Source organism: Electrophorus electricus, chromosome 20, assembly GCF_041902795.1.
Source record: "Electrophorus electricus isolate QZ-2024a chromosome 20, ASM4190279v1, whole genome shotgun sequence".
Classification (NCBI taxonomy): domain Eukaryota; kingdom Metazoa; phylum Chordata; class Actinopteri; order Gymnotiformes; family Gymnotidae; genus Electrophorus; species Electrophorus electricus.
This window is the reverse complement of record NC_137516.1, coordinates 7595121-7621316: the sequence shown is the minus strand read 5'-3', so window position 1 is coordinate 7621316 and position 26196 is coordinate 7595121. Positions and strand designations below refer to the sequence as shown.

Genomic DNA, 26196 nt, shown 5'->3' with positions numbered 1-26196 from the left:
AAAAGTCTCATGGTTTGTTACAGAAAGCACCCCATTGAACAGTAAAAGCAGATACACATCACATGGCACATTAGTTGCATCATATGTGCGACTCTGAAAGTGTCTAATTGTGTTGTTACACGCTTGCCTCATGTCAATACACAATCTGACCCACCCCCAGTGGGGGAGTGCTACAGGGCTGCATGCCAGGGACACTGTACCCCTGCGAGAAAAACAAAAGGAACAAGGGTAAGGCAGGTAGCCAGGGGACCACAGGCCGATCTGAGCGAGGCAGGAGAGGGAGTCAGGCTCCAACCCATAGCTAATTATCGCCAGCAGCCTGAGTGAGATATTACTCCGTGGAGACATAGAGGCGAGCTGGGTAGCGCTGTTACTTAGAGACCTGGAACACAATATACCCCGATTCATTACCCAGAGGGCCTAGAGGGCTGCTAGCATCCCGTATACAAACACTCTGTCAAGGAGATGGGAGCATCAACAGGGACCTCCTTTAGGAGTTTTTCTCTACTTAGGGTGGGGCAATCACCTTTAGTGCAAGGGCCCTTGAGTATGACATAAAGAATGAAAGAAGCAAGAGATAACCCTAGCATCTTCCTACAAAACAAAAACACTTACAAATTATGTGGGCCATAATTTTATTTTTGTGGGCAAATTTCAGGTGATATAAATTTCCTTGGACTACACTACTGTTTCTAATGTATTTAGTGTCATGTTAAAAAATCTGGCAGATTAAATGGTAAAAAGTTAAGAAGATGATTGGGATTAGTAACCAACCAATAACATTGAGTCCTAACAGCCACATTAACAACAATAACTAGATTTACCTTTAAAAGTGACAGATGCAGTATGGCAGGATAATTTCACAGAAACAGTTTACCTTCTGCATTATAACTTCAGCAAACTCTCTGCAAAATCAACCGTGGAGGTTTTCAGGGCCAAAGAGTGGGGTGCTCGGGATTGGCAAAACAATGAGCCAACCCCGAAGCCCATTAAGCATGCATTTCACTTATAAGACAAGGCCGAAGGCGAAAAGCCCCTGAAATAAGCAGAAAGTGAAAATGGCTCCATTACAGACCAGGCGGACCATCACTAACTAGGGAAGATATCTGGTGCACTATCTGGTGTTGTCTATTGACCACAGACCACAGGTAGTCATTGACTGCAGACACTTGTACTAAATATGACACTTTTATTAAAGATTAACATATTTAATGTTCATTTTCAGAATGTTATTTTGCAGTTATTTATTGTCCCTAGAAAAGCAGCTGATATATAAAAGCCTTATGGTTCACCCAATATAAATGTAAACACCATTAAATTACAGGTGACATTCTGACCTAACAAAAAACCTGTGTCACTGCATAAGAGAGTGTAATTAGCATACTCAAATAATGCACCAGTGTTTACTTAATCATGATACCGAAGCACCAACATCTAACTTGATAGATCTGACATCTGACTAAGACTCAGCTGGAAAGAACCGCCATCTCCAGCAAATCAGAACCATGGTGAGTTGTCTGGGATTCTTCCTCTAAACGTATTTGGTATGTTGGGCAGCTATGCAACGTGTCCCTTGGTATCCCATTAGCAAAGCGATCTAGTTATTACTGCCACACACATGTAGGCTGCTATACATGTAGGGTGCAGTGAAGGAAGCCAGTACTTGGATATTATATATTAAACTGCACCCTAACATTGTGCACTTGTATTTTATATATTAAATCACACCCTAGCAATGTGCACTTGCTCAAAGGATATGCAATGGAAATTGTTAAGCTAAAATGCACACAGTATATTTATGACAGAATTTTGTATTTTTTCTGGCTTGTTATGCGCTACTCTTTCTCCAAGCAGTTGTGTCCACCAAGTGGACTTGGGAAGTACTGCCATATTGCGCTCATAATTCATTTCCATGTTTTAAACAGGTGGAGCAAAGGATAAACTACACAACACTGCAGCAGGCATTTGGCTGAAGTCTCATGAAATGAAATCAAACTTAGCTGAAATCTCATCAAATGAAACCAAATGTGGGGCTTTGACGAAGCGTGCATCCAAAGATCAAGTTCAGATTGAAATGAAACAAAGTTTGTTTAGCTTGTTGGCCCTACAACTATACAATAGGTGCACCTATGAAGAAGTGTGTTTTTGTGCTGTGTAAGGACACTGCTGTGCAGAGCTGTCTGGCAGATGAGCTTTCTCCAAAGCTTGACTGCATGGTTCTCTGCAGCCTGGAGAGTAGCAGTATCATATGGCATTAAAAAATATCAGTGACCAAATTAGATTAGTCTTTAAAAACGGAGCAAAATAGCACAAATGTCACCTAAGAATTATGAGATGAGGTTCATAAAAAAAAAAAAAAATCTGACATTATATGTTGATAATCTTATAATGACGTTGCTTTTTATAGCAGGATTGGGATGCAGTAATCTGATTTGGAGTAATCTCCTCCAATCTGTCATAAATGCTGACCGCATGGCTCTCTCTGAATGGACTGTTCCTATTGGCTGAGCTTCAGCATTACTGATATCTGCTGGCAAACTAGAGCATGTCATATTGACATTCAATCAGATCTCTGTACTGGCAGGTTTATGGACGACAACTTCCCAAGCAGTCTATAGATTCCATCTATATTCTAGTCTATAACCCATGTGCATCTAACCGTCTTTATGGACGTGTGCATAGATGAACTTATAGTAAGTGTGCTTCACTGACTTCATTTGGTTCAAGTGAGAAGGATAAATGTCAAAGATAAACTCAACACGAGCTTTAGAGGCTACAATAAGTTATTATAATGTTTATTATATGTTTGGAACTGGAAATAACGGCTTCCTGCCTTCCTTCAACAAATGTCCAAAATACTGTTACTTTCATCTACAAAAATGAGTAATGCACTGGCCTGAACAATTTCTTAAACAGGTTTTTAATTATCTTATCCAGATTAAATTAACTCCATAAGAGTTCGTTAAAGGCTGGTGGTTTAACAGTGCAAGTGTATTTCTATATAATTCAGGAATAGGAGTGGACATATATTAGACCATTTTATCCTAATGTCCATGGTAAAGCTTTGTAGCAAATACTCTTACCTAGTCAACGTTAATAAAACGGCATATTAGAGGGAAGCATAATCATGGATGAATGGGTGCCAAAGTTGTTTTGGACACCTCGGAATTCCTTGAGGATTGAGAATGACTGTAAATCTCTCAAACTGTACTGTCCATACTCTGGACTAGGTCTCAACTTGCAGATGAGGACGCCAAGTGTGCTGAAACCTGTTCTCTATCTACATGTTTTCGCCATGAAAACCCGACTTTGGGGATTCTCGAGGAAGAAAGACGACCTAATGAAACCCGATGAAAACCTCTCCTGACGTGGTTCATATTTTCCGATGATTGCATAATTATTAGATGCAGCTTGCAGGAGCCACAACATAACACTGCTATAATAATATCGTTCATTCCAGATGGTGGTCAGATCAAACATGCAACTTTGCTGGAAGGTTTGCATTAACAACGCTTTACCGTTTATGAAGATAAATGTTAATTACCAATGTAACAACAATGAAATCAACTTAAAAGACCAAATCAGAATCAATGAATCAAGTTTTATAACAACCACACAACTGATAGTTATGCGCTATCTATACAAAAATGGACATTCATTACGGCTTACTGTTGTGACAATGTAAAAACTAATTTATTGCTATTGTTAATTCATTGTTATAAAAACACATCTGTTTTCTTAGTATGAACTGTGCAGCTCTTATATTATTAATCTTAAAGCAACTGTTGGTAATGGCAACTTCCCTATGCTATGATGACATGATAGATGACGTGGTCAGGCCATGTCCTTTGCATACACTCTACACTTGAATGCTGTCAAATGGCCAGCGTCCTCCAACTGATTTAATCCTCCCATCCGCAAAACACAAGAAAACTATTGCTGCCTGATGCTGATGAGGTGTATGCAAGAGTTCTTCCAGTCACCTGCTAATGTTTGTTCTAAGTATTAAATGCTTTAAAGTCCCAAGAGGTGCAATGCTGTCCTGTAGCAAATAATGGTGATGGTGGGGTTCCTCTTTTCTGCCTGTAAGGGTGTAGCACATAGAAAATTTACACACTGTCTCATTAACAAGTAAACAAGAAAACCAATACAATCAGTTTGTGAGCATATGTGTTCTGTGACAGATACAGTGTGTAAACCTTTTTTTATTGTAGGGACTATAGGGTAATAAAAACAGCTATGAATTAAATTATTTAATATAAAGGCTATTTATTAAAAAAAAAAAAAAAGGAAAAAAAAAGGCTGTTTAAAACATTGGTACCATCGTAAACACTGACTCTTTACAGACTAAGAGATGACTGAAGTACACACCCAGAGTGTGTGTGGTGGGATGCACAGGCCAGGAGTGTGACACTGTAGACCTCAGTCTCATCTCCTTTCAAAGTCAGCGGAGCACACACCTGAACCACCTCGTTGGGCTAGAACACACACACACAGACACACACAGACACACACACACACAGACACACACACACAGACACACACAGACAGACACACACAGACACACACAGACAGACACAAAATCGGTGGTCCATTCTGTTGGAAACTGTGTGTGTTAAGCACAGAACATTCCAGAAAGCCAGAGATATCCAGGCATGTTAAATGGATCCAGCTCAGACATTTTCCTGACTGCATTCCTTTTTGTTGATTCAGATCTTCAGGGAGGGGGCTTCTCTATACTCATCAGGACCACGTAGCCATTCTCTTATTAAACTCCATTATAAGCCTTGTGGGGAGGCAAACTGTTACAAGAACCATTAGACTAAAGGCTTCAGTCATCACAGCTGATAAGTAGGAGGCTGACGACATGCCATTACCTGTAACGCCATCACATAGAAATCAGCCTCAGTTTGAATTTGTAAAAGCCATGCGGACCACACATCAGAGCAGCAGTAACTGACTAACAGTTTCAACTGAGCATGAGGTGATGTGTATACTCTTAATTACCTACACTACCATGATGGTTATGGATCCAGTTCAGAGGATTGGTGAAAACAGCTATCAAACGCATTTATAGAAAGTAGTAATAATGTGACTTCCCAAAACTTAAATAATTTATTTGTATTTTACTTAATTGCCATGTGTGTAAAGGTTATACTGAATGTCATTCACATTAGCACATTTCTCTTGGGCCTGGCTACATGCTGCATGCTATGTCATCATTTGACTGTGAAGTCATCAGACAGTTTCAGCACTATATGTTCTTAATTGTGGTACAAGTTTGATAGACTTATTAGAAGTAAAACTGATGGTATTCTCATGGTCCCATTAAATGAGATCATACACAAGCAGAACCAACAAGACCCTTGTAATTCCTCTCAATCCTGTTACGCACAGTGTGGCCAGAAGGGGGCGTCCAGGTGATAGTGATGGTGCGCTTGTGGCCTGCGTCCACGCTTCCTCGGGTGGGCTCCACACTGAACCCCTGCTGCAGTAAAGCAGCCATGTTCTCCCAAAAAAACTCCATGTTCTGGCAGAATGAGGAGAGAAGAGATGTAAACAGCAAAGAAGAGGTAACGAAACCAAGACGTAGAGTGCTAGTTCCATTTACATTCTGCATGACCACCCAGAACATCAATAAACAAACAAACACCCTACCTTTAATTCTTGTGCATCGTAACTTTGAGAACCTGTGACAGGCTGAAGTTGTTTGCTGTGGCACGCGTGCAGTACGTCTGCAGATCTTTACCTTCTTAGCAGCGGGCTGTGTGCTACGGATGCAGCCCACCTCTAACTCCCGGACTGCTGTTGCCATTCTGCCCTCACAGTACACACTCCTCAGAGTCAGCAACAGCGGGGTGGGCCGCTTCTCAACCTCTGTGTGTGTGTGTGCGCGCACGCGCGCGTGTGTGTGTAAAAGTGTCAGCCAAAAAAAAAAAAAAAAAAAAAGGGGTTAAGTAGACCTCTAACACTTTAGTATATATTTAGAGTATAATTCAAGCATTAATGACTTCAAGTGTAAACACAAAATACTTTAAGACTAAAATACAACACAACATACAACAGAACTGAAGGCAATCAGTTACATATCTTTGGTTGTTATATCTCAAACCACATTAATTAACTTTCATTTTAATATGGCCGTGCAAGTATTTTAAGTAATATTTTTTTCCAGGTCATACACCATGCTAGTGGATGTTTCCTTAACTTGTCAGATACAGGATTATGGCATAAACCCTTATTCTGACTAACTACAGGGAGACTGAATCCTCCAAAGCTTATTCTGCACTTGAAGCTCTAAATATGAAGCTCGAAGAGAGGAGCATATCAGAAAAGACTCTGAAGTTCCCAAAAGACCCAATGAAATTAGCAGCGCAAAACATAAAATATAATACAGGATTAAAAATACTCCCCTAATATATATTTACACTCAGAAGAACTGGTAAAGTACAGCGCAAAATACTCAAATATAATAGAAAAAAAAATTTCTAATATTATATAAAATGGAAAAGATGAGACAAATGAGAACACTGTGCATAACTGTGTGAGCAGTGCTAAGAGACGGCCGGCAGGTCAGAAAGTGCACCTGCAGGAGCTGCCATCCCTGTGTTATATATGTGGCGAGGGAGGAGCGATTCAGCACACACATCTAATGCATCCCCACCGCACACAAACACGGTGTGCCTCCGTGCTGCGCCCCGCAACTCCACCACGCACACCGTCTGCTGCAGAGACACAAATAAAAACAAAAAACAAAAACACACGCGTCTAAATATCTATATAAGCCTGTAACATGTCACTCAATCAACAGCGATGCATCTTTTCTTCCTGTTGCATAATACTGTTTATGTTTTTAAAAGACTTATGAACAGGTTTGCTGCAGGCCGTTCAAAGCGATCTCACTTCATTCATGAGTTGCACTCGGAGTGTGTCCTGGTAATGACGACTCTCGTGGTCTGGCTGGAATGTCACGGCGATGTCCTGAGTTTTTCCGGGGCCAATGGCGCCCTCTGTCGGTGACACACTGAACACGCGTTGGCCGTTGTAGTTCTGCGTGCCTGGAAGTTGGGTTGGAACAGAAGATGATTAGGGCCCCATTCGTGTAGCCCCGAACTGCCTTAACACCGGCCTCGGCATGGACAGACCAACAGGATAATGTGATATAGTGAATTTGCACATTCAAATCTAGCTGGGACTAGATTATATATTTTTGAAGTTATAACACAGGTTCCGTTCGCACTCCAAAAGCCCGCACGACTGCAGGAGCAACGGCACTGTTCGGAAAACGGGCCAGTCCAAGGATGCCCGAAATACATCCAGGGTCTCGGAGGCATACGCCAAGAAAACACGCCTTAAACGTGTTACGCAGGACAAGATGAGATCTGCACCGAGATCTGACTCCCGCCCTACGTCTCCTTGTGACCTGGGAATATTTCCATCTTGGAAAACGCTGCTCCGACAGCGAACGTATACGTTATTTTGTTAAATCAGCTTGTGTCTACACTTAATTTTTTTGCCTGGCAACACGGCGAGTTGATCTTAGATCACGTGTAGGTGATGATCGCGCCAGTGTCAGGTTGTTGCCCTCTCTGTCTTTCCCTGGGGTAACTAGTCGACGAGGAGAGGAGGCGAAGTGGCGAGGGAACGCATTCGTGACCAAACATCTACAGACAGCAATCGGGTCGAGCATATTCGTGTCGCCGGAGGTTGAAACAACGGATACACGCTGCCCCCTAGTGGTGAAGCGAACAGACTGCAATCTCCCTGCTTTCATTCCACGCTTAGCCATTGCTACAGAAAGACAGAAAGATGGATTATCCAAAAAATACGGACCACGCCGTCCAATATTACCGGCGGTTTTCTAATCCTATATTGACGGAACATGTTCAGCTGCCAGTCACACGTACATGAAAAGCTTTCAGTGTTGGTATTACCCAGCAGAAATGGTAAGACTGAGATGAAAATCGCTGGATTAAATGATTTTAAGATGTTAAATGTTACAGTTGATTCCATAGCCCTTATACCCAATGACTTACTTTACTAATTCTGCAAGGGCTCAACACACAGCCTAACAAATGTGAAGACTGTCTAAGATGAAAAGTAAAGAGGAAAGTAACTGCTCTTCAGGATGGAAAAACACCCAGAGAAACTGCCACTGAAATAACCAACAGCCTCCAGGCTCCAAGATCAGTCAATTCTAAATTCTACATAAGGAGTCTTCAAGTGCAGAATTCTGATACAGCCCTCTTTATCATTACTAAATATGGTGCCAAAGCACTGACAATTTGTGGTAGTAATTGTGCTCATCTAAAATAGAGGAAATCTCCTAAAATAGGGAAAGTCTGAAAAATACTCCAAAGTAATAGAACACACACGCACGCATGCCAGGGGCTGTTCAAAAATAGTTCATTTAGTAAAAAAAAAAAAATAACTGAAAATTAAAAATGGCAGGAAAAAGGTGTTCTTCATTCTATGTCCCCCATGACGAGTCCAAGCGGTTGTTCAGGTTTTATCTGGTGACAGCTGATTTGGCAAAACTGGGCTTACGTTCTAGAATTCGACTACAACATAAAGTGCGTCCTTAAAGCCTGTGCCGAGAAGAAAGCACGCCGGCAGGAACGAGCCGTCTTCCCGAGTGCGTTTGGGTTTTTCGGGGCTGTGTGAAGCACATGCCGGCAGCTGTCTAAACAGCAGCACGTCTTGGCAGGTGTGAGTTTCTGTGGGTGTGCGGGCGCCCGTCTGCACCGCCTCACCCGCGGGGCTGGCGGACATGAAGGCGTAGCACGAGCGTTTGGGGCTGTGATCGCGTGAGCTGCCCAAAACCACCCTGAACTGCACACGCAGAGAGGAGGAGTTCTGCAGCTGTACATCAGTAGAGAGAGAGAGAGAGAGAGAGAGAGAGAGAGAGAGAAACAATGAAGGATAAAAGTTAAAGATATGATGCCACTCTTACCACTGACTAATATCCATAGAAAACTCTTTCATATGTTGTCATCCAAGCTCTGCCATTGTGAACACACTCATGTCTTACGTTTGTTCACATCGAACAATTGAGCAAACGTGTTCGCATTGACTTTCCTCTTTCACCACAGAACTGAAGGGATGAGGAAATTAGGATGATGAGAATGGGAGCGATGCGTTTTAGCTACTGTTCAAGCAAGCCGGATGTTTGTTGTTTGTTTTAGTTTTGTTTTTCGCTTTTTTAGATGGCCAGTCGTAATAAATGACCCATTTGTCATTGAACTGATCAGTGGTGAATGACCAGCGATAATATTTAAGTAAGGAGACTGAAGGAGACCTCTCAGGGAGATTTTAGACGTCTCTCCTCCTGATTACTCTGTCGTTACAATCGATGCGGAGTGTGGTTCCGTAGCATGCGCGTGACAGCAGGTGCTCAAGCAGGTTGTGGCATTACCGTGAACCACTGGGTGGCGCTCTCTCTCTCCAGCACGTGGCCGAAGTTCGTGACCTGGCCCTCGAGCGAACAGGTGACGAGCGGGGCCACGCCCTCACCGCACAGTGTCAGCTCCACGGCCGTCTGGCTGCAGCTCACCTCCAGGTTCTCTCGGTACTGACCCAGCACACATGCACCACACACACACACACACACACATATACACCACACATATACACACACACACACAAAACCTCTCTGGTTAGCAAATCTCCAGCTGTAATATGGATTACTTTCCTTCTATTCACACCTTCCAAGAAAACAATGTCACCCCACTTATGTACATGGAGACATGAAATCTTACATGGAGACTATTGTATGTGGCTCTGGACAAGAGCATGCTAAATACCGTATATGTAAATCTCATTAGAGGAGGCTGCCATTCCTAAAATACTTCATAGATGTGTAACTGACACAAAGCAATCAACAGAGCCAACACTAAGATACTCCTGACAACGCAACATTCAACACAAGACATCAGGAATCAAATCTGCGCAATTCATGTTTGTTTTTTGCCCTAAGCACTCCACGCCAACTGGGGCAGTACCACTCACTTTTTTGGCCAGGGCTGGCATGAAGGCCAGTAGTAGTGTGTGGGTGTCCCCAGGCCTCACCGCTCTCAAGACGTTCAGCACGGAGAACGGTCCGTTCAGGTCTAGCAAGGAAGACTTCAGCTGCAGCCCGAGTTAAGTACTGACGCCTCTCAAATACCAAAGAAGAGATACGGTGCCGTATCTCACGTAATACAACAAGAATGCGGTTAATACAACGAGAAGAAAAAAAAGAGAGTTACAGTAGTAATTCTGAATAGAGTAAAGGCAAAAACCAAACAACCATACTACTACCAATAATAATAAACAATGATAACTTTAACACAGGAAACTGGCAGATGCTTTGTTTGAGAAGGATACCTTCACAAGCTCTGATGAAATGTTCTGGATCGTCACATTCTTCAAAACCTTCTGACCTGCAGCATTGCAAACCATCCAACCGCAGGTCATTCCAAGAGAAGGTAAGGCAAGCGGGAGGAACACATTAATAACCAATAACCTGTGCAGAGGCAAATCTTGCCAGTGCATTACCTACTGCCACCTGGCTGAAGTTGACGGTAGTGCGCCCGCTGTCAGAGATCACCACCAGCTTGGGCCTGATGGCTGGGCAGTGCAGTTCCAGGTAGAGCGTGTTGTAGGGGCTGGAGAGAAGGCTTCTCATTGGTTAGTTTAGCCTGGGCCGCTAACGTGCTGAGATCAGGATTGTATTCTTTAAATTTCACTGACTGCGGTCCCAGGAAAAGCAGAAGGAATGTGTGTGACTGGTTTTTATTGTGATGCTTATAGATAAAAGTAAAATACTTGACGATGTTATAAGAAGGCATATTAGAACCTACTGGACTAGTAATCAGAAGATTGCCGGTTCAAGCCCCACCGTTTCCAAGTCATTCCTGTTGGGCCCCTAAGCATGGCTCTTAACCTCAGTTGCTCAAAATGTACTAGGTCATAATTGTAAGTTGCTTTGGATAAACAGATTAGCTAAATGCCATAAATGTAAGAGATGTTAATTTGAAATCAAACCAAATCTGTGCAGGAAACAGAATTAAAAACACACTCTCTGAACATATGGTTATTCAGAGAACACTCAGAAGCTTCGTCTCTTTTTTAAACTTTCTGGCCAATAGCTGATTCTATCTCTCTGCAGTGGTGGGAGCATTACCTGCACGTGGGGACCTCGGACCCCTTCGGCTGCGCGATGTCCGCATCAGACACGTGGCACGGCACGACGTAGCGGCTGACGTGGTCTTTGAACGAGCGGAGGAGGGAGGCCCTGCCGTGGGCGTAGTCGTCAGAGCTGGGGAGAATAAAGAGCAAGACACCCGTGCTTTTCAGTTACGCACTGCCCGATCTCACACCCCTGTCCAGAGGCGGCCATACCGCGGGTTGTTCCCAGACACCGACCCCTCGAGGACGTCTTCCGGGTCAGGTGGCCGGAAGGGACTACCGCCCCGGGGGGCAAGGGACGCCTTGCTGGGCCTCTCCTTCACCGCCGGCCTGGCCGAGCCTCCATTCAGGGTGGGTTTTTTCTCCTTCCTGGGGTCTTGCAGCGGTTCTTTTTTCATCTGAAGGCACAGTGAGAAGCGGGGTGGAGACGCATCACACTTAAGTTAGAGCCAGGCTGTTACGGTGAAAAAAGTTATTCTGTTTTCGTTTGTGGTGCTTGACAGTAGCTGGATGAAGTAGCTTCGTGCACTGGAACCACTTAAATTTGCCTACATATTTATTTAGATTCCGTCCCATTACTCACACTTGCATACCTCGTTTGCATGTGCCTGCTTAGGTGTGCAACACAGAAGGGTGTCCTATTTTTAAAACTTTCCCCAACGGGGTACTTGCTTTAATAAGTGTGGAGAATAAGCCTGTTTTTTGGTTTAATGTTAAGGTTAATGTTAAACAGAAAAACAGTGCAGATGTTTAGGCATCACTTTGCATGAAAGAAGGGAATTCACAGTCAGATTTATCCAGTCTATTTGTGTCCTTAGAGCGACACAGCAAAAACAGTAGGGACAGTTAATCCCAGCATGGTGGCAAAATACAGTAAATCCACGGTTGATCAGCAGTGACGTTTAAGGTGAAGGGATGTGAGGCATAAAACGTCCCAATCCTGCTCTCAACCCTCCGAAGCCTTGAACACTTACATGCTTTTCACCTGCCCTCTGACAACATCATAAAAATGTACACTTGCTTAGGGCAAGAAAGGGGAACAAGCCTTAGAACAGCAGTCAACAGCCCTCTGCCGACCTGCAGGGCCAGAGTTTCAACCCTAATTTGTTCCACCTGCAGGTAACAAGTCTTTTCAGATGATCTCAATCACCTGGAAAAGGTGTGATCAAATTGGTTCACAATAAGGGCTCATTTTCAATAAGTATTTAGCCGTATTTTGTTTAGTGTGCGTATTTAGTTTAGTGTGCGTAAAGTGCAAAATTCATACCGGTATCTCTGCTTCCGCATCTTTTCCAGTGCCAGACTCAGATTCGGCTTTCTGGAGCACCTGCGCGCGCCGCTCCGCGTTACGGTGCGCGAGCCGCATGGCCTCCGTCCTGATGGCGTCGTCAGACAGTGACGGGCTGAAAGTGACCTGGACCAGACACTTCTGTGGAAGGCATTAACTTTCTCAGGGTCAAAACCCGACTGGAGGACACAAACTGACAAGCCCTAAACCTAATCTGAGCATAAACATTATTAAATATTATTAATAATTAAGTATCTATTAATTATCTATTGTATTATTAAGACGGTCATGTATTTATGTAATTAAAGACAGAAATAAATGAGCTGCTTAAAAGCATGTTAAATCTGAAGCTTTGGTCACAATGTAGTTAAGTTACTTGCAGATATGGGTGTGGGCACATATAACTGGCTCTGCCTAAGCGGCCTCTACCTGGCCAGGCAGCAGGTGCCCCCTGGCGGGGGTCACCGTTATGCCCGAATTTTCTGGTGGGGTGAATGAGAACAGCCTAGGAACCACAGGAGCTGCAGGGCCCTCGCCGACCCTTGGCCCCCTGCGAGAAAGCTCGTTCCGGCTGGCGCGGGTGTTCGACACGTACAGAACGGCCACGGAGCGATCTCCCACCGCCGTCGCCCTGAAGCGCACCAGCGAAGCGGAGAGCTCCAGCGAAGGGCGCACGCCAACGGCGCGACAAGCCAGCAGGAAGTCTCTGGGTAGGAAGGACACGGATTTGGTCAGTGACGGCATGCGAGTGCATGCGCAGTCTTCCAAGATGTTCTATCAAAAAAGATCAATGACAAACGAACAAAATATTTGCTAAATAATCGGATGACTATATGATAAGTTCATCCTTGTTCTTCCAAATGTTGCTAAAAAAATCAAGTTGCTAATGGTAATGGTTAAAAAGAATGATAGTTTTAAAAAACAAATAAATTATAGTCAGTCATTAACATTTGTCATATGTAACATTGCTGGCCAAAATTAAATGCATTAATACCTATGTATTAATGTGTTGCCATTTCTCACCCAGTGTTTCAACACCCCAGTAGCTGTTCAGCTCGTGCTGAATTCTTAAATGGAATTTGCTTGTGTGAATTGCTTTGCATACCAGTCGCTCACAGCAACTCAGCAGGTTCACATTTACCAGAGAACGGCTTTGTCAACGATAATGCATGAATAAAACAGAAAGAGAAAACAGGAGAGGAAATAAAAAGGGAACACGGTGATCTGGGAAACTGTCGGAAATGAGATTAGATCGTGTTCTTACCCTACCTATCCATGCCAGGATTGCAGCATGGCCGAATAGGAATAACAAAGAAAGACCAGTGCTTTGACTCCGTTTAGCCACTGATGTTTATATACAGAGGCCTATTGTGAGCCCACATGATCACCCTTATTTTGTTAGTATAGCCAATGCATTTGTACACATCAATTATACGCATGCAAAATGTAATGCATGAAGAATACACTGAAGCATATTTGGGACATATTAAATATATTATATATAGGTATATATTTAAATTTTAGGATATATATTAATATATTGTATATAATATTATGGAGTATATTTAAATTTTGATATCTGCACAGTCATCATATTTTGGGGCTTTACCTCGGACCATTATAAACGGATTGGGGCTATAGACTAAATTGAATGAATGAATAAACAAATGAATGAACGAACAAACAAACAAAAACAAAACTGGAAGCAACAATAACAGAATGGTGACATGTTGGCCAGTGACTAAGATATAAAGTATATTGCAGAGGGAAAATGTAAACATGCAGAATCTTCAAAAAGATGGCAGTTTGATTCTGCACTATCTGCACTGATAGTGCAGATTACCTGTTATGCCTTACCTGTTAGTACCAGACTTGCACGTGAGCTGGAAGTTATATTCACCAGCCTTTGAAGCACTGAAGATCAGATCAATGTCCAGCGTCTGGTGTGGGAGCAGGGTCCCAAAGCCATCGTTAGGTTGCACATCAATGAACTACAGGGGAGAAGGTAAATAGTGGCATTTGCTAATGCCCTGTAATGCACAAATCCTGTACACATTGCAGGCGTGAACATGGCATGTTTGATCAATGTCCTAAAAGACACGATAGAATGCTAAAGGCCTGGTTTCCTTTAGTAACCCAGGAAATTAGCCATGAAGGTCGTTAGTGGACATGGATTAGGCCTATATTGGCGTTGGACAAAAGAGGCCATTTGTCCCTCAGAACTTTACCAAGACTGAAGAACTCCTCACTGGGGGCCTATGAGCTGGAAGGACAAGGATACTATTCCAGCCTACTCCTTTGGATCCTGTGGACCTTCCCCAAAGCAGCCAGGTTACGGACCAAAGGACTTTCCCCCTGTCGGGCACCATGGCCACCCAGGGTGCAAAGCACGACCCAACATCTACATTGCTGGCGGAGCAGGTCTGTTTCCAAAAAAGCCTGTGGCCGTGTATCACACCAACGACCTTTACCGAGCACTTCTTCTCTTTTTACAGGAAGTGTTTGGTAAGGTTGGGGTTCATACAGCATAAAAATGCCATTCGACTGCCATTCTGGCTCAGTGTGAAGGACTTGCTTCCTCAGGGCTCTTTGCACACCTGCTGCCCTGTGACCCAGTTTCTCATAGATGGGACTTTTGGGGCAACGTGCACTTTGTGAGAACACCTGACGAAAGATTTCAGCCAAGCAAGCTGGCTTACTTGCTTGTCATTCATTAGACAAAGCATTCATTTTTGAAACTGTGCAGAAGCAGTAATAGGTACAATGCTAGATAGTTGTTGCATAATATTGCATATGTTATTTTCTTTCATATTCAAACAGCCTACTTGAAGCATTCTGACTGGTATCTGCATAAAATGCACAAAGTAAGGATTCATTGTTACATTATTACAGTATTTCTAAGACATTACATTGATTTTGATTTATGCATCAATTTTAAAGGCTGTGTAATTCTGTTGATAGTGTTTATACATTCATCGGTCATTAAACTACAACGTACAAACTTTAAAAAATACAATACTTTCACATTGTTTTACGGTTAAAGATGAAAGGTGATCGTCTTATTGAGCTGTGTTTATCATATCAATCGTATATTACGATTACAATGACAAGAATCGTGTTGCTGTATATCGTAAAAACTTGTATATTGCAGAAGATTCCAGAATCACTGGGCTGTCATGTGCAGGAAGAGGAAGAAAACGCGAGTCTGCAACCGAAGCGTTTAACGAAAACGAAGCCCACCATAAAAAAACGAACGCCGAAAAAACGAAACCAAAGTAACATACAACGAAGACACCGGTCACGAACGCAAAACGGGGTTATAAAGGGACAAAAATAACGACATAACAACCCCCAGGTGGCGTGGACAATAAGGTTTAACGCCCACCACCTGAAGTAGGTGTGGCTTAAGTAAAGACAAGAATAAGTGACGGCCAAAACATCACTAAACGCCACATGCTCACTGCTGCCGCCTGCTGGCGACTACCAGCATGGGGCGGTCACCGTGACATGGGCCTCATACAAAAACATGTTTGTATCGTTACACTCAATTTCTTGTACTTTTATTAGATTGTGTGACTGTCATGTAAGATTCATCAAACGCATGTAAGTTCACTAAATTGTCTCGACTGCTGTAAACAGCTCTGGATTGGGTTTCCCAAATGGATTGTAACACAAAGATCAGCTTTTATTGGTAACAGAAATGAAGATGTGGTTTGACCTGAAGTTAGTTTAAAAAACGTAAGGTGGCACATGGCTGGTGTGATTTAGTTAGCCAGGGCAGGATAGCAGAGTATAAAGTGAAATAGTTCTGTCTATAACTGCAACATATTTAGCATATATCAAGTGTAATTTCTATATTCAAACTCAGATTTTGTAGAAGATAATGAAATAAGTACAATCCATTAGTCCATATTATTTTTCTTTGTGGAACAGTTATAAAAAAAAACCCAAAAAACTTATTCAGCAGGACTGGACCACACAAATTTTGGCCTTAGCTAAGAAAAAAAATTTTAAATGAGAAAACTGGTGAATGTGACATGATGCTGTTTGTACAATATTTCATATCATTGCCTTAAAAATCAAAATTATATTATGGTGAATCCTAGAGTTTACATCCCTAGTAAATAATAATGTTTCTATACTCATGATATTAGCCAGGGAAAATTAAGGGATCCATTTTACGTTTAAAGTATATGAAATGGATAACAGCATAATAGTTACAAGTATGCTATTCACATCAATCATACTATCAAAATACTTGTTTAACAATGTAAATATTTTATTTCTTAACTTTAATACATTATTGGAAAAATGTTTTTAGTACTATCACCAACAGAACCAAGAGAATTATTATAGTAGAACTGTGTCATCAGTAATACATTGATATCAGCTCATCAGGAAATCATTAATTCACAAAAACGTCTCAAAAGTACTGCATTTCATGTAAATTTCAGAGACCGAGAAATAACAACAGTGAGCTCACGCAATACACATCACGTTAGTAAAGCCTTCATGCCATCCTGTCAGTAAAAACAGGCGTGTCACTATCTGCGCAAACAACTACAGGGGGTCTGGACATGGCTTTGACAAAACAACAGTAGAACTGAAGAAGACTACGGCCAGTACTCAGAATCATCAGCATTTATTTTTTGAAGATTGAGGAATATAGATCTGACAACAGTTCTCAGATGATCTTTCAGAATCGAAATAAACGGGGCAGAAAGTACTGAAAATTGCTAATAGAGCACGTGGGAAAACTCTCATAATGTGACTAATCACACCTGATTTTATATTAGTCATACTCATCCCATTCAGTGCCTGGCGTAGTAGTGTGCTGTCGTTGTGTGCGTCAGTCTAATGCTCCACTGTGTCTGAAAAGATGTGTCCTCTCACCCTGTCTTGACTTTAACTCTAAATGACATGTTTTAACACGGGGAGCACAAACATATGTCAGTCACATATGTTGCATCATGCTGGATACTAATCACTCAAGAGTGGCCCTGGTTGAGGTTTTTTCTTTTCAGTGATGATATAAATGTGTTTATAGTCGCTAAATATGATCGTATACGGGTTTTTATACAAGAAGATAATCATAATCATATTAAAAAAAAAAAATCATATTTGAATTAATAAGTCGTGAAGCCCAAGTCAGAAAAAAGTGTGATGACATATGATGATATCCTGCTGATGAGGAACAATGCCAACTTGCTAACCAAATGCCTTACTTTTGGGGCTCTGTTGAAAGCAAGGGGCTGCTAGTTTAAAAGGACAGTTTGACTATTTCTCAAACATTGCCTTCATTTCCTTTTATTACTGTGGAATGTCCACCACATAAATCACTGCCAAGTGAATGCATAAAACAGAGCTTCACTCAGGCCCTTGACTGGCACACCATACTACACTCACCTTGGGGACCCCCACAAAGCCGAAGTCCTGGGGCAGCAAGGAGCGGTTGGTGAGTCGCACGCTGGCCTTGACAGACTCGAAGACAGAGCAGTGGCCAAAATCCACCTCGGAGTGGTGGAACTCCAGATCAGAGGTGGTGACAACCGCGTGGACCGTGACCCACACTGGCTTTGCCTGATGGAAACGGTCCTAATTAGCCATGAGGGTCGTTAGTGTGCCGGAAATGTCCTGTTCAATGTCACGTTACAAATGAGAAATGAAACGGGTCTATTCAAAAATGAGCCACAGATGCACACTGACACCATCTGCCAATACGGAAAAAAAGGACTCCAAAAATGTTTTGATGCAAAATGTGTAAATAATCTTATAGTAAAAGGCTGCTTTTGAAATTGTTGGCTTTTGTTTCTATAAGACTTTGACATAAATGACCTTGTTTACACACACAGAGCTGGCGATTTACAGTTTCAGGTAGGTGGTGAACAAGGTGAGAAAGGAGAGTATGTGAAGCTGTGTGTGAGAGAGTGTGTGCATGTATGAGAGTGTGTGCGCGTGTGTGTGTGTGTTTCTCCTTTGTGTATGTTTCTGTAATATGGAATCCAGCCAGAAAGGATTTGGAGTCCATGAAAGTACTTTGGCTTAGTGACAGATTGTGTGTGTGTGAACATGTGTGTGCATTTAGGTGTGTTATTTTGAGTCTCCAGTGCTGAAAGGCAAGAAGGTAGATTAGGGCCCTGGGAGCTTTGACCTGGATCACAGGCTTCACCAGGATGCTCAGCTGTAGGGCGTTGGTTCGTGCACACATGTGTCTAATCAAACGATGTTTGCGTTTGATGAGTGTGACGGAGGATGTTGGTGGTAGGTATGGTGGGGGGTTGTGGCAGGACGACGCCTCACGCCAGCACTCTGGCCCGGGGCACAGGTTTGAGCTCGGCACGGCTCCTGGCTTGGCGGACGTATCGGGCCGGGGGAGGGGACAAGCGGATGGGGCGAGATCCTGCTCTCCCCCGTACGCAGGCTGGGAGGCAAGGGGAGGGGGCCGGGCTTTGGAATGGGAAAATGAACCGGCATCCAGTTCGGCAGATTATAGGATCCCGCCCTGCACTCTCCCTGAACCCCCGCCCAGCCACCCACTGCTCAATGTGCGGCTGCAGATAAGCCAAGCGCTGCCGAACACACTTGCCACGCACCACAAATAAACCTGCTCTCTTATCAGAGGAATCCAGCGTGGCAAAGCCCAGTTTGTTCCTCAAGGGGACTAGAGCATCTTGAAATAAGCTACATAAACATCTTGTGTTATTCAGGAATTCAATTTACACTGATGCTACGTATTTTAAATTGGATGCTTTAGGTATACATTTTTGGTAGCTTTTCTCTTAGACCTTGAAGCTACATAGGACAAAAAGGTCTAAAACATATTTTATTTCATATTAATAAGAACTTTTAGATCATTAAAGCTTACTGTGCAAACACTAAGCTCCTAGCCTTTGGGTTTGGCAGAGTAACTGTAGCATTCACATACATTAAATACAAACACAGCTTAGAGTAAATGGAACCTAGTAAGCCCAACATAGCATAATATAATTTGCATAATGCTAATTGGATGCATATTGGCTTTCCCTCATTGGTAGAAGCATTAGAATTTCTGAGTAAAGTACTCCTTTAAGAGTTGTGGCGTGAAAGCAGGCAAAGAAAACCTGGCATGGAGAAGGAAGTGATTAGTGACGGAGCAGAGGAAGAGGGAAAACCAGTCCGCAAGCTATTTTGGACTTATCTGGGGAGCGTCTGAAAGGCACCTACTTGATCAGCCACCTGTACAGCAAGAGGAACTTCCAAGACTCCAGTGTCCTGGTCAAAAAAGGACTTGGCATCCCCTGGAAGGCTCCGTCTGTCAAAAGGGACACATAGGACAAAATAAGGCAAAATAAACATTCCCTTGTATCAGCGTACTGAAGGAAATATGAAGACAGGAAGAAGAAAAACTCAACAAGGCTATTATGCTTCTTTCAAGCTCAAGGTCCTTGAGACATTTTATAAATGACTATTTAATGGCAATGCATCCATGGAAGATATATGAGAAATCAATGCTTGTCCATGTCTACACAGATTTTTTTTTCTTTATAATTGAAACTCACAGAGCAAACCACTTAAGCATAAAGCCTGCAAGAACATTAAAGTGCCCTTCCACTAATATTAAAGAGGACTAGTCAGGCTTAATGCAGAGAAAGAGAGTGAGATAGAGAAAGCACGGATAGAGAGAAACAGAAAGCAAGGGATAGAGAGAAAGAGAGACAGAAAGATGAGTTGTATTAGTCGTTTCATGCGGCCAATGGCACTACCAAACGAGAACACAGTAACCATGGTGATTCCGGGTGCAGGGTGCAGAACAGTGGAATTCAGAGAGCAACGTGCAGTCAAACATCATATTATGTAACACAGAAAAAAACTCTAGTGCTGAATTAGGTCTTACAGAATTGTCTTGTGTCTAACTGGACTAAAAATCAACACTGTAGCTCCTAATTCTGCAGTGCAACTTTGTGCTTTGACACTATGCAAATATGCTATGCTCTGGGACAGCCCTGAACTAAAATCATATTGAGTTCAAATTTAATGGCACACACAGACACTGCTTCAGAAACAGCTGTATTACTTGTATTACTATTCCTAATTTTCCATTCAAGATGCAAAGTCTTGACGTAAACAGGAACGCTTTTTGCAGCCAGTTTCATAAAGAAATAATTGGCTTAGAATCCCCCCCCCCCCCATCTTATTATTTGTGGAAGGATTTGTTTTGCAGGTCATTAGGTTGGTGATTCTAAATGCTGTGAATCTCTTTTAAATACACAAGACCTACTGGGAAATGACACAATAAACTATAACAAGCATGTTTGTGCAAAACCGTTTTGCAGTGTCGAATTCAACTTTTTTTTTCTAAAAATAAACCTTTAGATGTATCGTGTGCGCTCTGGCATTTAGAACCTAGCGTGGATCCTCTGATGTCGCAGCAACCCAACCCGCGGTAATGGGGCCTTGCCGCAGCAACCCAACCCGCGGTAATGGGGCCTTGCCGCAGCAACCCAACCCGCGGTAATGGGGCCTTGCCGCAGCAACCCAACCTGCGGTAATGGGGCCTTGCCGCAGTTGGGCCCGTTAGGCAGGGACTGAAACTTATAAGGGCTCTAGAACTCTCTCCCCAGCACTGCTTAATGCAAGCAAACTACTACTGCGTCCCGACGGGCTGGCGGTACACCACTAATATGTGGCCGCACAGCAGTTTGCCACGAGAGGATGAGAAAGCGAACTCCACCGCCGGGTAATGAGCAGCACGATAAAAAAAAAAAAAGCACGCCATGGCTCTATAGGTGTCCAAATCAAAATAGCAGGAAAGAAAAGTTAGCCGACAGTGGCAGTGCTGAAACTGGCCTTTGTCGAACGCGAATGGGACTTATTATGAGCTTGTTACCCTAAGCCATAGCTTAACGACGGCCTCTTACAGGGTCCTTAGGACGTTTGCCTCGTCCGGGCTACCACGTGACGGGTCCAGAGTCGTTTTATCAATCCCGCCCGGGCGGTGATTTATTTAAGGAATCGCTTGTGCTCGGCTAATGGAGTCTCGGTGGGAGCGGCGTTCCTGAATTAGCTTGGCACGGCGCTGTGGAAAAGCCCCGCGGGACGGCACACGGTCCATCTGTTAGAACATTGCTTATAGCTCGGTTCTGGCTTGTGACACGAAAGCGACCCGTGCGACTACCCAAATAAATAATATTATTCAACGCTTCCAAAAGTAAATAAATGAAAAGAAATGTACTGCCTAGACCTAATCCATGTACCTGAAGACTGATCTAAGGGCCCATCTTATCCGGTGATGTTGGCACTTTTTTTCTTATGTGCCTTGGTTTCAAGCAAAGTGACGAGACTGTTCACAATCTGCCATATGCTCGACCACTGAGGCTCCACCGTGAAGCCTCCCTCTCCTCCCACTCTGATTCACTAGAGGACAAAGAAGCTAAAGCTCTTTCACTTGCAGTGAAAAGGAAATGTCTTGGACGCCGTTAGTCCCACCTTGCTCTCGGGCATTTCATTCATTCATTCATTCATTCATTCATTCATTCATTCATTCATTCATTTATTTATTTATTTATTACAGCTATCACTGTCAGAAATCAGGTAGGAAAGTCTACTTGAGATGACCTAACAACTCAGAACAGATCTGGGTTTGCATGAGCCTAACAGGTGGCCATAAACTTTCATTACTTGCTAGCTACATTAGCCTTGTAGCAGTATGGCAACACTAAAGAAGAAAAATTGGATACCATCCGTATCTTGGCCAAATTATTGTTTTTGAGTTAAGTAGGAAATGGGAGGAAAATTATCTTTTGTTTTCTTATTGGACTAGTCCTTTAAAACAGTCATTATGAAAAAAACAAGACAAATTAATTAGACAAAATAAGTTTTCCTCATCACATAAAGAAAAACAAAACCTGGGACAGGACATAAAAAATAGTAGAAGAGATCGATATCAGGTTGAAATGAAACATAACAATTTTCATTATATTTAATTTCATTATCTTTCCATTATATATTTTGATTTTCACGTATTGGTAATTACTAGCTATAATTGAACCATCCACCCAGACAATCCAGCCTACAAATCTTTTTAAAAATTTAAATAAACCATATGATCCAGGCAACATAATCTTCCATAAAAACACCCAGGTGTATTTTACAATACACTTCCTCCAATACTTTAGAAGGAGTAAGTATAAAAAATAAATAAAAACAATTGTAAAAATTATTTTGTACATATAAATATCTAAATAGGCTGTGTGTGCGTGTAAGAGTGAGAGTGTTTGTGTGTGTGTGTCTGTGTGTGTGTGTGTGTGTGTGAGTCAGAGTCACAAATGTATTTATATAGTGCTTTACAACACATGTTTTCACAAAGCAACTTTACAAATGTTTGGGTCCATATCCTTAATGAGCAAGCCTAGGGCAACAGTGGCAAGGGAAAACTCCCTGCGCGGAATTACAGAACCAACCCAGAGAGGGGTGGGCCAGTCTGTGCTTTAATACATCATATATAGTCCATGTAGCTAATTCAGTATAGGTGTCAGCATTTCCAGTGTGTAGAGGTTAGGCAAGCTGTATCTGCTTCCATTGGAGTTATGTGTGTGTGTGTGTGTGTGTGTGTGTGTGTGTGTGTGTGTGTGTGTGTGTGTGTTCGGGCAGTAGACAGACAAAGAGAAGCATAAAATCAGTCCGTTCTATCTCCACTTTCCGACAGGACACAGAAATAATGGTGAGAGACACCACAGAATAAAAAAGGAAATCGAATCTGACGCTGATTCTGGCTGAGCGCGTAAGCAGCAGGGTTCCAGGAATTATTCATCGACTCCACGGTCATAAAAAACTCCAGACAAAAGAACGCCACCATTTTACAAAACTCAGGCTAAAGCGGGACCCTTTGCAGTTTACATTAGTATCGTTTATTGAGCTGGTGCCTAATAACAGGCCAACACTGATAAATGGAGGAGAAGAAAAAAAAATTTGTCCCCCAAAAAAAGGAAAAAAAAAAAAGGTCACAGTGAAAATGAGAACCCTACAGTAGGTTATATAAGCAATCGAGCGAGTCAAAGCAAACCGGCGGCTCGGCTCAGAGCACCAGAGGAGAGGAGCGAGGAGGGAAAGATAAGAGAGAGAGAGAGAGAGAGAGAGAGAGGGAGAGAGGGAGAGAGAGAGGGAGAGAGAGAGGGAGAGAGAGGGAGAGAGAGAGAGAGAGAGAGAGAGGGAGAGAGAGAGGGAGAGAGAGGGAGAGAGGGAGAGAGAGAGAGAGAGAGAGAGAGAGAGAGGGAGAGAGAGAGAGAGAGAGAGAGAGGGAGAGAGAGAGAGAGAGGGAGAGGGAGAGGGAGAGAGAGAGGGAGAGGGAGAGGGAGAGAGAGAGGGAGAGGGAGAGGGAGAGAGAGAGAGAGAGAGAGAGAGAGGGAGAGAGAGAGAGAGAGAGAGGGAGAGAGAGAGAGAGAGAGAGAGAGAGAGAGAATGGAGTGGGGGTGAGTCAACAAAAATGACATTCTATGTTTTTAAACCCCTCTGATTCACCAAAGCAGATTACCAAAGTTCCATTTTTCCACTAGATCCGCCCACCGGCCATGATCAGATGCACCAAATTTTGTCAACGGCCATACCATTGGCCCTCAAAGCTTTTGTTACCAGTTTGGGTCCATGATAAAGGACACTTTTCGTACTCGCCTTCAAGGGCTAATTGTGGGCTGTTCTTGAGTGGGGCAGTTCATATAAATATTATAGCTATTATAAATATCTTGCAGGTTAATTCAAATTTAAGCCCCTCAAAGTTATTAAATCTTTCTCTTATAAGCTGTAACTGTTTTAGGGGAAATATGTTTCATTTTTAATTATTTTCCAAAGCTCCTTATTGGTGTGTTTCTTATCTGGTAAAATACTGCTTGAGTAACGTCTCTGTCAAGAATATGAGTGAATGCCACATATATTAAATTGCAAACCCATCAAATAAAATTCAAAGAAGCGGTACTTGACAAGTCCAGTCCAATCTGGCACAAGCCTGCATATGAACGCTTGCCTCATTTTTCAGTGTGACTGTTTCCAAAAAAAGGGGAAAAAAAGATAAAAAAAGAATGGCACTCGACGCTGACTGTGCAACAGTGCTTCCATGTATCCACCTTACGCTGTTTTGCCTGGAATTTGATGCTACCTGGGCAGAAACTTGAGCTGGGCCTGGAATTTCGACTTGGCCTGGATGTAGCCGGTCTTAGGCAGGATGTCCATGTGGTTCTTCAGCTCCTTACACACCTCGAAGGTCAGTCTAAGAGCTGTGCTGGCTCTGAAACACACCAACACACCCACACACACACACAAACAAATGAAACTTGCCTTATAATAATCAACTGAACTGCCAGGCACAGAAGTGGCCAGGGCCACACGCTGCAGGAGGTGACCACACAGCTGACCTCCCCTGCTGGGTCTGCTCTGCGCAGCCAAGCCCAGGGGTGTCAGGCACCAGCACATGGTGATCTGCGTTATGCTACTAATGCAACTGGACCTGCACCCAAAGCAAGACTCAGCCTTGAGCCTTATAGCAGCAGAATTGCAACGAGCTTTCCACATTGCTTATTGATAGTTTCAGCCCGTTACATGGTTGACGATTGAGAATACAACCAAGAGCACGCCTGGCAAACTTTTACTTTATAACTTCACATTTTATGCCCACTAATTTGTAATATGCAATACTTGCCCCAGTTGTTTCTGTGTGGAATATATCAAAAGTATAATTATGCCTGTACCTGGGTAATGAAATACAGAAACAGAAATACACACATTGCTTCTAGCGAGCTGAACATCCACAAAGATGTGCGCACTCAGCGAGGGAACTCGGTTATCATCTGATTGTTCTATACATTTTAATGACCCCCGAAATGTGAAACGGTCCCCATCATCAGCACTATCGAGGTGACCTAGTTTTTAGGAGGAATCTGAGAGGCAGGTTCCGCCTTGCAGCATGGAACTTCCAGATCGAGGGGCTATAAATGGTGTTGCATCCCGGGAACTCTCCGCAGAATTCCGACTACGCACGCCTACAACTCCGAGCACAATGCCAAGGGCTTTCAGCTCTCTATGACTCACCCTGAACGGTTGCGTGGTAATTTCTCAGCTTCCATGAAAGGTTTTCATGGTACTTTATTGAGTAGGCTTTAATAAAGACAGCTATGGTACTCCTACATTACTGACAGGACATGCTAGAAAGGGTGAATACAGTTTGTTAAATTAGTAGTTAAACTGTGTAGTGTCAGTACATAGCACGCTGGCTCAGCTCAGCTCACTGTTCTTGTCTAGATACACGTTTAGGAATATTCAACTTTCCGATGAGGGTGTTGCACATGTACAGTGAATACGTGATTTAGTCCCTGTTCAGCGTCCTTCAAGCCATGCACCTCGGCCGTCCCTTAAGGGAGCGGGAGACAATGACAAGCCAGAAATTCCCTGACATTGCACTATTCTGTCAGCACCTCATTTTGCAGCCTTTAGTAATGTGACCCACATAGTGAAAGGCTCAACAGATGGTGTAGGTTGCAGGCAAGGGCAGTGCTGGTCCATGGACCGTGTCTCAACTTCCGAGAGACTTCACTCACTAATGCCGCTTATTTTAACGAAAGCTCGCTGCCATTTTTCCCCTATGATTTCAGAACAGGCTTCGAATGAAACTAATAATTACCTTTCACAAAACTGTGAAAAAAATCCTGGCTGGAAAGCTATGCTTTTGATATCAACATCTAAACAGACAAACATTTCTACCCTGCTAACATCAA

General features: G+C 43.0%; 1 protein-coding gene across 2 annotated transcripts in view; it reads right to left on the bottom strand.

The window, feature by feature from the left end:
- Positions 1-3581: 3581 nt before the first annotated feature.
- Positions 3582-26196, bottom strand: part of cfap74 (cilia and flagella associated protein 74) — a 49417-nt gene continuing 26802 nt past the window's right edge. Inside the window, exons 13-31 of one of the 2 annotated variants that reach the window (XR_014118870.1) lie at positions 24585-24713; positions 19661-19748; positions 17864-18037; positions 14315-14448; positions 12887-13163; positions 12437-12598; positions 11407-11567; positions 11165-11299; positions 10537-10646; positions 10366-10421; positions 10009-10128; positions 9416-9571; positions 8754-8862; positions 6904-7058; positions 6587-6725; positions 5659-5877; positions 5396-5530; positions 4372-4478; positions 3582-4083 (exon numbers count right to left, since the gene is read on the bottom strand). Coding sequence is in view for 1 of the 2 variants with exons in the window: in XM_035536523.2 (XP_035392416.1) it covers positions 3999-4083; positions 4372-4478; positions 5396-5530; positions 5750-5877; positions 6587-6725; positions 6904-7058; positions 8754-8862; positions 9416-9571; positions 10009-10128; positions 10366-10421; positions 10537-10646; positions 11165-11299; positions 11407-11567; positions 12437-12598; positions 12887-13163; positions 14315-14448; positions 17864-18037; positions 19661-19748; positions 24585-24713 (2560 nt within the window). In the remaining variant the exon portion in view is untranslated. The remainder of the gene's footprint in view (positions 4084-4371; positions 4479-5395; positions 5531-5658; positions 5878-6586; positions 6726-6903; positions 7059-8753; positions 8863-9415; positions 9572-10008; positions 10129-10365; positions 10422-10536; positions 10647-11164; positions 11300-11406; positions 11568-12436; positions 12599-12886; positions 13164-14314; positions 14449-17863; positions 18038-19660; positions 19749-24584; positions 24714-26196) is intronic. The other variant, XM_035536523.2, reaches the window with a different exon arrangement.